General features: G+C 39.9%; 1 protein-coding gene across 3 annotated transcripts in view; it reads left to right on the plus strand.

Annotated features, from left to right (window-relative positions):
- ABCB11 (ATP binding cassette subfamily B member 11) overlaps nt 1–14,828 on the plus strand; it is a 97,622-nt gene that overhangs the window by 28,752 nt on the left and 54,042 nt on the right. For all 3 annotated transcript variants that reach the window (XM_081243140.1, XM_081243142.1, XM_081243141.1), the window contains exons 8-10: nt 4,532–4,703; nt 7,574–7,698; nt 8,928–9,102. In XM_081243140.1, the coding sequence (XP_081099266.1) occupies nt 4,532–4,703; nt 7,574–7,698; nt 8,928–9,102 (472 nt within the window). The remainder of the gene's footprint in view (nt 1–4,531; nt 4,704–7,573; nt 7,699–8,927; nt 9,103–14,828) is intronic.

The raw sequence follows: 14,828 nt of genomic DNA on the forward strand, positions 1-14,828 counted from the left end.
TATGAGAATTGCTACTGCAGCTTTCTTTTGATTTCCATTTGCATGGAATATCTTTCTCCATACCCTCACTTTCAGTCTGTATGTGTCCCTAGGTCTGAGGTGGGTATCTTGTAGACAGCATATATATGGTTCTTGTTTTTGTATCCATTCAGCCAATCTGTGTCTTTTGGTTGGAGCATTTAATCCATTTACATTTAAGGTAATTATCGATAATGTATGTTCCTATGACCATTTTCTTAATTGTTTTGGGTTTATTATTGTAGGTCTTTTCCTTCTCTTGTGTTTCCTGCCTAGAGAAGTTCCTTTAGCATTTGTTGTAAAGCTGGTTTGGTGGTGCTGAGTTCTCTTAGCCTTTGCTTGTCTGTAAAGATTTTAATTTCTCCATCAAATCTGAATGAGATCCTTGCTGGGTAGAGTAATCTTGGTTGTAGGTTTTTCTCCTTCATCACTTTAAATATGTCCTTCCACTCCCTTCTGGCTTGCAGGGTTTCTGCTGAAAGATTAGCTGTTCACCTTATGGGGATTCCCTTGTGTGTTATTTGTTGTTTTTCCCTTGCTGCTTTTAGTATTTGTTTTTTGTATTTAATTTTTGATAGTTTGATTAATATGTGTCTTGGCATGTTTCTCCTTGGATTTACCCTGTATGGGACTCTCTGTGCTTCCTGGACTTGATTAACTATTTCCTTTCCCATATTGGGGAAGTTTTCAACTATAATCTCTTCAAATATTTTCTAAGTCCCTTTCTTTTTCTCTTCTTCTTCTGGGAGCCCTATAATTCGAATGTTGGTGCATTTAATGTTGTCCCAGAGGTCTCTGAGACTGTTCTCAATTGTTTTCATTCTTTTTTCTTTATTCTGCTCTGACGTAGCTATTTCCACTATTTTATCTTCCAGGTCACTTATCTGTTCTTCTGCATCAGTTATTCTGCTATTGATCCCTTCTAGAGAATTTTTAATTTCATATATTGTGTTGTTCATCACTGTTTATTGGCTCTTTTGTTCTTCTAGTTCCTTGTTAAATGTTTCTTGTATTTTCTCCATTCTATTTCCAAGATTTTGGATCATCTTTCCTATCATTATTCTGAATTCTTTTTCAGGTAGACTGCCTATTTCCTCTTCATTTGTTAGGTCTGGTGTGTTTTTGCCTTACTCCTTCATCTGCTGTGTGTTTCTCTGTCTTCTCATTTTGCTTAACTTACTGTGCTTGGGGTCTCCTTTTCACAGGCTGCAGGTTCATAGTTCCCCTTGTTTTTGGTGTCTGTCCCCAGTGGCTAAGTTTGGTTCAGTGGGTTGTGTAGGCTTCCTGGTGGAGGGGACTAGTGCCTGTGTTCTGGTGGGTGAGGCTGGATCTTGTTTTTCTGGTGGGCAGGTCCATGTGTGGTGGTGTATTTTGGGGTGTCTGTGGCCTTATTATGATTTTAGGCAGCCTCTCTGATAATGGATGGTGTTGTGTTCCTGTCTTGCTAGTTGTTTGGCATAGGGTGTCCAGCACTGTAGCTTGCTGGTCGTTGAGCGAAGCTGGGTCTTGGCATTGAGATGGAGATCTCTGGGAGATTTTCGCCGTTTGATATTACGTGGAGTTGGGAGGTCTCTTGTGGACCAGTGTCCTGAACTTGGCTCTCCCACCTCAGAGGCACAGCCCTGATGCCTGGCTAGATCACCAAGAGCCTGTCATCCACACGGAAAAAGAGAAAAAAGGAAAAAAAATTATATATATATCGTTGCTCCCAAAGTCCACCTCCTCAATTTGGGATGATTTGTTGTCTATTCAGGTATTCCAGAGATGCAGGGTACATCAAGTTGATTATGGAAATTTAATCTGCTGCTCCTGGGGCTGCTGGGAGAGATTTCCCTTTCTCTTCTTTGTTCGCACAGCTCCCGGGGTTCAGCTTTGGATTTGGCCCCGCCTCTGCATGTAGGTCGCCTGAGGGCATCTGTTCTTCACTCAGACAGGACAGGGTTAAAGGAGCAGCTGATTCGGGGTCTCTGGCTCACTCAGGCCGGGGGGAGGGAGGGGCACAGAGTGCGGGGCGGGCCTGCGGCGGCAGAGGCCTGCGTGACGTTGCACCAGCCTGAGGCGCGCCGTGTGTTCTCCCGAGGAAGTTGTCCCTGTATCCCGGGACCCTGGCAGTGGCGGGCTGTACAGGCTCCCGGGAGAGGAGGTGGGAATAGTGACCTGTGCTTGCCCTCAGGCTTCTTGGTGGCGGCAGCAGCAGCCTTAGCGTCTCATGCCCGTCTCTGGGGTCCGCGCTGATAGCCGTGGCTCATGCCCGTCTCTGGAGCTCCTTTAGGCGGCGCTCTTAATCCCCTCTCCTCGCGCACCAGGAAACAAAGAGGGAAGAAAAAGTCTCTTGCCTCTTCGGCAGCTCCAGACTTTTTCCCGGACTCCCTCCCGACTAGCCGTGGTGCACTAACCCCTTCAGGCTGTGTTCACGCCACCAACCCCAGTCCTCTCCCTGGGATCCGACCGAAGCCCGAGCCTCAGCTCCCAGCCCCGCCCATCCGGCGGGTGAGCAGACAAGCCTCTCGGGCTGGTGAGTGCCGGTCGGCGCCGATCCTCTCTGCGGGAATCTCTCCGCTGTGCCTTCCGCACCCTTGTTGCTGTGCTCTCCTCCGGGGCTCCAAAGCTTCTCTCCCACCCCGCCCTGCCACCCGCAGTCTCCGCCCGCGAAGCGGCTTCCTAGTGCGTGGAAACCTTTCCTCCTTCACGGCTCCCTCCCACTGGTGCAGGTCCCGTGCCTATTCTTGTGTCTCTGTTTTTTCTTTTTTCTTTTGCCCTACCCAGGTACGTGGGGGAGTTTCTTGTCTTTTGGTAGGTCTGAGGTCTTCTGCCAGCGTTCAGGAGGTGTTCTGTATGAGTTGTTCCACATGGAGATGTATTTCTGATGTATTTGTGGGGAGGAAGGTGATCTCCACGTCTTACTCTTCCGCCATCTTGAAGCTCCTCCAAAATGACTATTAAAAATTGAAAGTCGGGATGCTATAATTTGGTTTGTAGGTCCTGGACTAAATACTAGAAATGAAGTATTATAGAAGAGAGTTTAGAGGACGTAGGGTTATTTGATCTCGGAAAAAGAAATTGAGGGATGTCACAATCTATGTACCCGTAAGGAAAACAATATGATTAGAAAGAATTATCTTGCTTTGCCTGTTGACATAATTTCCACATATAATGACAAAAACAAAAAAAAATTCAAAATAGTTTGAGAAAGATTCAAACTGAAAAACTAGATTTAAATCCAGTTTACACCTAAATACTAGTTTGGGTCATTAATAGTTTCCCCCCACCCCCGCCCTGAGTAATGAGAACCGTTGAACTGTGTTGAATTAAAGTTTGAGGTCCCATGAAAGACAGTTAGTGTGTAGTGTAGTGAAGATAAAAGCAGACTGAATGTTGGGGCCCCTAGACTCCAGCACTCATTCTGCCCTTTACTTACTTTGACCTTGAAGAGATACTCAACCTTGCTAGGATACAATTGTGTAATCTCTCTGTAATGTCTAAGGTCCTTTTCTGCTATCAAGTCCTGAGCCTTGTTTGCTCCATCTGGGCAAGAGATTATGGGAATGTTCATAGGAATATGAATTTAATGTAATTAAATCAACCAATACTCTGGAGCACTTACCCTATGCAAGGCATAAAGATATACCACAGAGCTCCTGATCTCAAGGAACTTACAGCCTAGTAGGAGGGATAAAGGGTTCAAGCAAATAATGAGAGCTAACGTACATTGATTGTTTACTATATGCTAGGCACTGGTCTACATATTGGGTTGGCCAAAAAGTTCGTTCGGATTTTCCATATGTTACAGAAAAACCCGAACGAACTTTTGGGCCAACCCAATACTTTATGTGTATTAACTAATCCTCACTGCTACCGACTGAGGTAGGTTCTGTTTTTATCTTCATTTTATAGATGAGGAAACTGAGACACAGAAAGGCTAAGTAACTTGCCCAAGAAGAGCTTGTGTTTAAATTCGGAGTCTGGCTCCAGAGTCTGTGCTGTTAACCACAATTCTATACTGCCTATAAGCAGAAAGCAACAATTACATACACATACATACACACATGTATACAGATTAATTACATTGCTATGGAAATACAGGAAAGTAGTTATTACTTCTCCCTGGGGGATTATATAAATTTTTATGAAATAGGTCGTATGTGAGTAGAACCTTGAGGCGGAAAAGATTTAGCAGGTATAAAGGAAAGAAGGGCTGTTTAGGACCAACCAAGGATATTAGCTTTAAGAAAGAAAGGGACAAATAAGAGGGTTTCCAAAAGTCTTTGCCTATGTTGAATGAACACTAGTCAGGAAAACTGGATTAAGGACACACTCCCTTGGCTATGAGGAGAGAGGCTTGCTGCCCTCCCAAGCTGCAGCAAAATTTCCAAGATGTGAGAAGCTATTAAGTTTCCCAAGGGCAATGGGGTACAGAAATAGGAGTGTTTAGAAAGGAAAGATTGTACTTTCTCAGCAAGATATTGAATTGACCAAATTCAGTTTTAGTGACCAAAGCCTCTCTTGTTTCTAGTGATATTAACAAAATCAATGATGCCATTGCCGACCAAATGGCCATTTTCATTCAGCGCATGACCACGAGCATCTGTGGGTTCCTGCTGGGATTTTACCGGGGTTGGAAACTGACCTTGGTTATTATCTCTGTCAGCCCTCTCATTGGGATTGCAGCATCCATCATTGGTCTGGTAAGAATGTCTTCTCACTTCTCTCCATGGGAAGACTTTTGCACTGAGAAACAGCCAAAAATATGAAGCTTGATTCCCTTCTCCTGAGTATGTTTAGTCAACATCATTATCACCATTTTGATTTATTTTGTTTGATTATTCCTCAGTATCAAATAACATTCCATTATTAGATTAGGGATTAATAATGTTTTAATAACACAAATATTATGGTATTAATAACAATAACAACTACATTAATTGAATATTTACTATTTTGCCAGGCACTATTAGGAGCCTCAAGGACATGATCTCTAATTTTACAACAATCTTATAAAGTATTAATGCCATTTTAAATATAAGAAATGGAGGTTCAGAGAGGTAAAGGGACTTGTCTGGAACTGCACAGCCAGTGAATGACAGAATAGGATTCAAATTCAAGGAAGCCTGATTCTAAATCCCCACTCATTCTGCAGTGTGCCTGTGGCTTCCCGTGGTCTCCCAAGTTCAGATGCTCCCCTCAGAAAGGCCCAACAAATAAAAGAGATTTCTGCAATTACACTGTGTTCTCCATTCCATCTGATCAGTTTCAGAGAGAGGGTTATCTGACCCATTCAGAGAAGTATCCCAGTCACAGTTTCGATTTCCCAGGTATGCAGGCCAAGAAAAAGTATAGGAGTAGGAATTTGGGGTCATCCCAGTTAAAAAACACTCCCAAGGATTGAGAAATTATTCTACTAGAGCAGCCACATTAGATAACAGGTCATGGGGTCAGGGACACTAATAATTTGCTGTAAATGAGAATAGAATTTAAGTGAAAAGCTGCACATACGTTCACATCATTGAGCTACAGGTACCAATCTTCATGACTGTATTTTCTAGCAAAATACTCTCTGCACTCCGCTGGCTGTATTACTCAAATATTTCCCAGGTAATACAGAGGGACAATAGCAAAGAGCTCATTCCACTTAACTAGGTCACCACCTGGCTCTACCACCTGGCTCAAGAAAGATATGTTCAACTTGTCAAAATGTCAGTTTCCTCATCTTTAAAATAAGGTTAGTACCTCCCAAAGTCATTATGATGACTCAAGGCATTATCCATGTTATGCACTTAGCATGGCATCTGGCACAGAATTAATTACTAAAGAGATATTAGTTTTTATTTTTTTCCCAATCCACCAAATCATGCAAGTTTTACAACAGTCTTTCCTACCAAATGCTTTCCAGCTGCACTCCAGGGAAGCCTCAGCTTCCACAGAGGGTCACTGGGGAGTCTGCAAACATTTGATTCAGGCTTTTTTTCCCTTCAAAAAAATTTAATCTCTTTCTTCAAACCCACAAAAGGTTAATATTCACACTCAAATGGATCATATGTCACGTTTTCACATGTTGGAGACCAACAGCATAAACTGGTTAACTTGATTTCAGATAAGCTCAAAGCACAGTTTCTCTTGTTGTCTCAGTGTCCATATTTCAACTTCTTGTAAATGTGTCACCGATTTGGAATGTTGTAGCTCTGCACTTGTTTCTTCTTGAATTCAGGTGTGTGCATGTTTGTGTAAAATGATTCGAGCAATTTCACTAAGTTCAATTCAAAAGCAGGACAAAAAAAGGTGGAGGAGGCAATATATGACACATTAGAATATGACATATTAGAACTGATTGTAGGTTTTGTATGCCTTTGTATGACTTTTATATACCTACGATGGGAAATATGAACAACTGTTAGATATTTCCCAATATACATCTTTTAAGTTCCTATATCAGTTTAATTGAAGTATCCAGAGATTCTTTAATGTGCCATTACAATAAAAACTGATAACATTCTCAACTACTTAATTTTCTCATTACTATGCTCATTACATATTTCAGAAGTAAATTAGAAGAGGATTGTGGTAAAAACTGCCATACCATCCAACGTCAAATTTTAATGTTGATTAAAATAGCCTTACTTTCCTTTATTGTTGCCTTTCAATTCACAAGATTTATAAAATGTGGACTTGTGAAATAAATATATTGTAATAAAATACCACTTTTACTTATCTTATATGTTAAAATTCTGTCTAAGATTTTGTTTGATAAGGGTTTTGCTGCTAAAAGTTCAGAAAAACTTGGAAGATAAACTTCCTTAGTCTGGGTACTATATATATTTTTAGGTTTCTGAGTCAGTTAATCTTCCACAACATTTGCTTTTTCCCCTTCTTGTTTCTTAATCTGTGCCAGAGAAGTCTTTGGTGGTTGATTCTAACTAGGACTCAATCCAGGTCCAATTTTAGAAAAACTAACTTGTTTAATATTAAGTGCAATGTCTTTTTCTTTCCTTTTGTAAAAAGCAAAACTAGTTAGTTGAGTCCCTACAGTTGAGTCAAGTGGTGTAATATTTATCTGAAGCTTTCTCCTATGGAATTACCTCTGCTGCATCATGCCTTTGCATGCTCAGAACCTCTCCCTTATTCTATATTCTAATGAATATGACACCTGCATGGGCCTCTGGTCTTTGCATGTGGTATTTGTCTGTAAACTGTGACATGGCCTTTGGACAATAGCAATGAACTCTGACATGGTTTGACTTGAAAACGTCATTAATATGATGACTGAAACACTGTGGTCACATAGAATGCCCTATTTAGTACATACTCTGTGAGAAGTTTTGTTGAGGCTGACTTTTAATGGAGTCATTTTGATATGTCAACAACCAAACACCCATGGATGAGGATTAACATGGCTCAAACTTGGACCAAATTCTTTCCTCGGTAAACGCTGTTCCAGTGGGAATCTAGTCTTGTATTAAACTGTGCTACATGTTTGCTCTGCTAGATGAATCAGTGAATGGCGGAGTGACTTACCTAATTATCTGGTCTTCACATTTTATTTTTTTCGTTTGGACTTCAGAGTGTGTCCAAGTTTACAGACCATGAATTGAGGGCCTATGCCAAAGCAGGGGCAGTGGCTGATGAAGTCCTCTCATCTATTCCAACAGTGGCTGCTTATGGTGGTGAGAAAAAAGAGGTTGAAAGGTTAGTTAATTGAAATGTCTGCCACTTTCCTGAACTTTGTTGATCTGCATATTACCCTGAATCTTCCCCATTTTGTATAAAGTGGCAGATTCACTTTGCTATGGTACCCTGAGGGAGCTTTTGTTCAAGAGGTAGCTAAGCTAAGCAATTAGATTGGTCAAAGCACCTACAAAAGACTCCCAAGACTTTAGCTCTGTGTTCTTGAAGATGATGCAGTTGGTGGCTTTTAGAAAGCCATCTTAGGTTGGATATTTGTTTCAAACTCTGATGGTGTGTGTGTGTGTACACACACCATACTTCATGCCAGTCTAAAACACTGTCTTCTGACATTAAGGAAAATCCTACCTGATCTAAAATGCAATTTTGCACATTTTTATTGAGCACTTTTTATTCAATGTGTTTTATTCAGCTACTACTGTACTATATACTCTTTTTAAGTCTAAGATTTCCATTTAATCAAATAAAAGTTAGCATTGATATATTATAGACCATCATTATAGAAGATTAACTGTTAATGAAAATCAAAACCTAAATGACCAAAACAACACAGTTGTCAAAACTTTGATTTTATTTATTCTTCCATTTATCTAGTATTTGTTGAGTGCTTATCAGGTGCCAGGTACTGATTTTATAAAACAGACACCAACTTAACTAAACTTTTATTTCATATGTTGTAGATCTAGTATGATCACATTCTCAGTTGCTACCAAATTCACCAAATGAAAAAGAGAATAGGATTTACAACCTCTGATTATCCTCTTTTCATTTTTTTTCTTTTGCTTCTTTTGTTTGTGAAGTGATTACCTTACTTCTCATAAAAAACTGCATTAGCATATTTCCTCCACTATGGAAGATATTATCTTTCATGTCATGTGACTTAATGAGAGAATTCAAACACAAATAACACTAGACCCCTCATGGTCAAATATTAGTGTTGAAAATTCTTTTCTCTTGGGACAAAGCTTACCCCACTGTACTCATCCAAGAAGTAATCAACTATGAGGCTTTGTTAGGCATCATCCTTTCAACACATTGTCATTGCCAGGTTGAAGCAAATTTTAAGGAACTACACAGGCATTATTGTTGTTTTCTTTCCCTAAAGCTGCTCTGTGTTTGGAATGATTTTATAATCATTGATTAAAACCACTGCATTGTGGCCTGTTTTAAACATTTTAACTTGAACTGCTGCTGCTGTTGCTGAAATAGACTCAAATGTTTTCTCTTCACAGGTATGAGAAAAATCTTGTGTTTGCCCAGCGTTGGGGAATTAGAAAAGGGATAGTGATGGGATTCTTTACTGGATTCATGTGGTGTCTCATCTTCTTGTGTTACGCTCTGGCCTTCTGGTACGGCTCCAGACTCGTCCTGGATGATGGAGAATATACGGCAGGAACCCTTGTCCAGGTACTTCCATCTTGATGACCTAGATAGAACATTTCCTGCCGGTATCTCAGAAAAGTCCACAGTGAAGGCATTCTGTTTATCCCCTTAGTGTCTGAAGGAGGAAAGCCTCAATGATTTGATGGAGTCCATCTGTTGAAACAGCAATACTTATGCCTTTTATAGTAAAGGGATGCTGAGCATTTGAGTTCATGAGACTCGTGATTTCATGCTTTCCAATCAACGGAAGATTTTATAGCTGTAAAACAATGATTTTTCTGATTGAGTCCAAAAGATGAAAATGGAAAGTCAGGGATCTCCTAGTTAAAAATTAACAGCTTATGTGGTTGAGCTTAATAATGGCATAAGATATGTGCTAATGGACATAGTTGTTACATACACTCACTCATAGTTACTAAACTACAAAGCCAATAATATCCTCAACTGAACAGGTAATACAAGTATATTTTATTCCTCACTTGCACTGTAGCCATGCTATAGCTAATGCCTTGGCTACTTTAATTTCCAGTATCTTTTCAGTTGTCTTTTCAAGAATTAATTATTGAGCATCTACTATATGCCAGACTCATACAAAGTGTAGAGAATTCAGTAGTGAGCAAAAGAAATGTGATATTTGCCTTGATGGAATTTACAGTTTAATGGGGAAGCTAAACAATAAATAAACACATAATGCGTAATGACGATGGTATTATATGCTACAGAGGACAGGGACCTCGACAGTGGATAGCAGGTGTGGATGGAGTCAGGGAAAGCTCTTTCTCCCGCTCACCTTTCCTCCTTAGTTTACACCGCCTCTCCTTACAGTTAGACTGTTGTCATTGTTCAAATTCCCAACTGGATGGCACTTCCCCAGTCAGGTCTCCCATGCTCATCCAATCTTTTATTCTCCTGCATGGTTTGCTGAACTTTTCCTTCAGAGTCCTTGAATGAATCTGAACACTTGCATTTATTTACATTTGTTCCTGTCCCTTCCCACCCTCACACAGTAAGCTCCATGAGGTCAGGGAGGTAAAACATGAAATATATGTTCCATTTGGTCTGTTAATTATTCAATAAATTATATTAATTTAAAAAGCATGGAAGTGGTTTCATATAAGATTCTTAAAAAAATATTTTGGCTCCAGATTCTAGGTAGGACAGGCATCAATTAAATAATGCAAAATATCATAATTTTGTGCACCAGAAATTTGCTAGCCAGAAGCCTTCAATTTAAGACCTACTGCTTTTATATAAATACTTATCTAGGGAAAGTTGAATAGAAATTTCACTTGCAAATAGAAATGATTATTAGAGGTCAGACCATAATCATTCTAAGGCACTGACTTTATTTCATTAAGAGCATGGTAATACACTAAGAATGACTTTTTAAAATTCAGTTTTTCTTTGAAAGATAAACAGATGGCATCACTTGAAGTTTGTTTAAAAAAATTAAATATGATAAATCATGTTAAAATGTTTTATAAACCTTAAAGGGATAGCATAGATGGAAAGTGTTACTATTATCGTAATTTAACCACTTTCTTAATAACTTTAATATAGCTTTGCACATTTGAAAAGCCAGTGAAAGTAGTGCAGGTCTAAAATCTGACTATAAAGTCCTTTGTCTTTATTGACCTAATGATTCTTAAGAACTTTCAGCTTTACCACACTAGAAACCAGTAGTTGACTTTAGTCTCAGCAGCTTGTATCTGCTCGCTATGCAGAAAGATATGCACTGAGAAAAGACATCCTTCTTTTGATTCCTTGCCTGCAAGGAGGGGACAGAAGTGTGTACAGATAACGGTTCAGAGGGAAAGATGAAAAAATGGTAAATTGAAAATACACAATTCCAGTTGGAATCACTGAATTACCACTGAGTTACCCTTGGTAACTCTCTCCAGTGAAGATCCAATTTTATGGTTCTGTTAAAAGATAAACTGAAGCATATTAAAATTTTTAGAAGTTTGTTTGAGAAAAAATAATTCCTTTTGGGCACAACAAACCAGAAATGGTTAGGGGGGTCTATTAATAAAAGCTAGGGGAAAGACTTTTATAGAGAAGTGGAGGAAGCAAAGCAAAGGAATTATTTGATCGACTGTAACTTAAGTAGTTGCCTTATTGGGGAAAGCCTAATTGGCTGTTCGTGATTGGTTGTCCTTAGGTTTTGATTTCTTAGCCTTGAGGCATGCAGGCTTAGGTTCTGGTCGCTTAGGTAGGCTGCTACATTAGGTGGCATTAAAGCCACCTCGGTCTGACGGCGTCCTTGTTTAACTCATTTAACAAGTTCTCACCTTCAAGTTTCCTGCCCGTTGGATTATAGGCTACTCTATACCTTCTGTAAATAATTCCTTCTCTCAACTGATATTTCTTGAGTACTTACTATGTGCAGACATGGCACACTATGTGTCTCTAACATTTTAATCATCAATAACTAACCTCACCTCCTTTTCCTAAACTTTTCCTTGCAAGCCTCCACTTACATCTTAAGAAACTTTTCTCTGGGAAGATGAGAGGCATTCTTTAACAGTATAATCATTGGTAAGCATTCCCTTTCTGGTTCTCTCTCTCCCTCTCTCTCTCCCTTTCTCTTGAGCGTGCATGCACTTTTTTGGCCATGCTCTGAGCAACAAACTATAAAGGCTGAGTTTGCATAAGCTGAGTTGAGTGTTTTTAATACATTAAACTAATTAACAATTAGGTTAATCTAACACATTTTGTGATGCACAAAATCATTATTGGCTGCATGGTAATTGGGCATAAATGATAAGTATTTCACATAAATGACTGTAATTAGTATCACTTGTACATGGACAAAAAACATACTCTATGATCTATTATGAAAAAAAGATGAAAGGGAACTGAATGGTGCTGATGGCTGCTCTTTCTTGCCCCTCTTAAGTTTCAGGACTCGATAATGAAAAAGTAACAGCAGTGATAGAGAGGAACATTATTCAGTGTATACAAGGTGTCAAGCACTGAGTGAAGTATTTAATATAATTACCATGTGTAATACTCACAACTTCATTCTGTAACTGATGCCATTATGCTACCAGTTAAAAATGAAATGGAGCCATGAGGTTGAGAAATATATGCCAGATAGCACAGGGTGGGATTTGTGCTCAGATCCCTGTGACTCTGAGGCTTGACCCATTAACTACTGTCTTCCTGTTTCTGAATCTCTTCCAAGGGGCCACAGATCCCTTTTTATTTAATTTATTTATTTACTTATTTAATTGAACTCTAGTTGATTTACAATGTTGTGATAGTTTCAGGTGTAGAGCAAAGTGATTCAGTTTTTTATATATATATATATATATACCCTTTTTCAGATTCTTTTCCATTATAGGTTATTACAAGATATTGAATATAATTCCCTGTGCTATACAGTAGGACCTTGTTGTTTATCTATTTTATATATAGTACTGTGTATCCATTAATCCCAAACTCCTAATTTATCCCTCCCCCCTTTCCCATTTGGTGACCATAAGTTTATTTTCTATGAACAGATCCCCTTTTCTCCAGCACAGCACACCCACAGATAAATTATTCCGCAGAGGTCTCTTTTGCCCTCCCTCTTCCCACACCACAGTCCACAGGGCTGAAGAGTGAGATATTTGGGGTGAGAAATGATGTGTGCTAGCTACTGCGATGGTATTAGGATGTGTACCTCTGTCTGTCTCACTCCCTCTTTCCCTGAGGACCCCGAGAGAGATGTTTGCTTGAGGTAGTGCTTGCAAAGCCAGGCTGAGCAAGGGTTTGACTCCAAACTTCAGTTCAGGCCACTAGTGAGTTGGTCTAGAATCAGCAAACCATGGCCCACAAGTGAAATCCAGCCTGTGGCCCGTTTTTGTAAATAAAGTTTTATTGGAACATAGCCACAGTCATTCATTTCCTACCGTCTATGACTGCTTTTGTACTACATAGTCGGGGAATTGAGTTGAATAATAGCTTCAGCCCATATGGCCTAAAAAGCCTAAAATCTTTACTAACTGACCCTTTATGGAAAGTGTTTACTGACCCCTGAACTAGGACATGTGGAAGGCTTCATTTGCTCAGTTAGAAAGACCTCTGATGCGGGTGGTCTTAACACAAATTAGACCACAAGTACTGTTCTATCTGTTCATCTTCTCACTTCCTAAGTGTGGAATCTCACTTCTTTCATCATCATCATCACTATTATTTATGTGGCTGACATTGGATTAATCACCTTTACACACATTATCATTTACTTCTCATAACAATCCCTTGAGGTATATGCAATCATTATCCCTGTGTTACAGATAATGAACTACTGGGGCTTGAGAGAGTAAGTAATCTGCCAATGAGAGGAAGTACCTGCCATAATTAAGGAAAAGGACAGATGGACAGATGAAGGACAGATGAAGGGAGAATGTTTGTCCCCATGCATAGAATAGGGAATTCAGGGAGAAGGCAAGAAGGGGCCGGCCCACAGCATCCGGATATATAGAATAGAGAGGTTCCTGAGAGGGAGGAGATGCCTGACTGGCTTTGAGAAGCTCCATGGTCCAGCCATAAGGGAGAAGGAGAATGGGGAGGGGCTCAGGTATTTTGCCCTGGTGTGCTATAACCCGTGGGAAGAATCCAGCTCATGAAACCACCACAGACTAGGTTTATTTGATTACCCGAAAAAGACTACATTCATACAGGTGCCAACCTTTATTTTAGCTCAGAAAAGAACTCCAGTCCTCAATAGATGGTGGCCAACGAAACAGCCTCCATGTGAGTCACATGACTAAAGCTTGTTCTTTGGTTGAAAGGGTGAAGTCTTGTGCTTCTCCTAGAGGCCAACATGAGGAATTGTCTCTTTGCTTCTTTATAAACAGCACTGATTAAAAACAGAGTGCTCACCTACTAGAGAATGGACTTGAGGACACGGGGAGGGGGAAGGGTAAGCTGTGACAAAGTGAGAGAGTGGCATGGACATATATACACTACCAAACGTAAAATAGATAGCTAGTGGGAAGCAGCCGCATAGCACAGGGAGATCAGCTCGGTGGTTTGTGACCACCTAGAGGGGTGGGATAGGGAGGGTGGGAGGGAGGGAGACACAAGAGAGAAGAGATATGGGAACATATGTATATGTATAACTGATTCACTTTGTTATACAGCAGAAACCAACACACCATTGTAAAGCAATTATACTCCAATAAAGATGTTAAAAACAAAACAAAACAGAGTGCTGTTGGGTAGGAACATCTGATCATGAGCAGGTAGCCTTCCCCTAACTTAATGAGATGGCCACGTTGGTGAATCAAAGAAGAGCTTACCCAGCTCTACACAGGAACCTGGCCACTCCACTTGTGTGCAGCAGCAGTAGATGAGCCTGGGAGCTGGACAAAATGTCAGTCAAGAGCCTGGATTCAAATAATGCTCTACCCCTTAATACACGATGAGACATTGTGTAAATTAGGCAGCCTCCATACACCTCTGTTTCCTCTTCTGTTGTAAGGATTAAATGAAGTAATACGAGTAGAGCATTGAAACACATGCCTTACTATTATTTTTATTATTGCTAATAGTAGTATAGCAGTAGTTATCCTAAAAACTAGTTCACTAGTAGCAGGAATATAGCAGTAGCAGTAGTAGTAGGCATATTTGCACGTACCAGTCTCTAGGACAATCAAGCTAATCACAGTGTCTTTATCATTTCAGCAACCCTTGAACCAGAAGTCTTTAACATTATAAGGCTGTTTATAAAACGAATCAATTATCGTATCACTACTCGAACC

Source organism: Mesoplodon bidens (assembly GCF_964165515.1).
Source record: "Mesoplodon bidens genome assembly, chromosome: 8".
NCBI lineage: Eukaryota > Metazoa > Chordata > Mammalia > Artiodactyla > Ziphiidae > Mesoplodon > Mesoplodon bidens.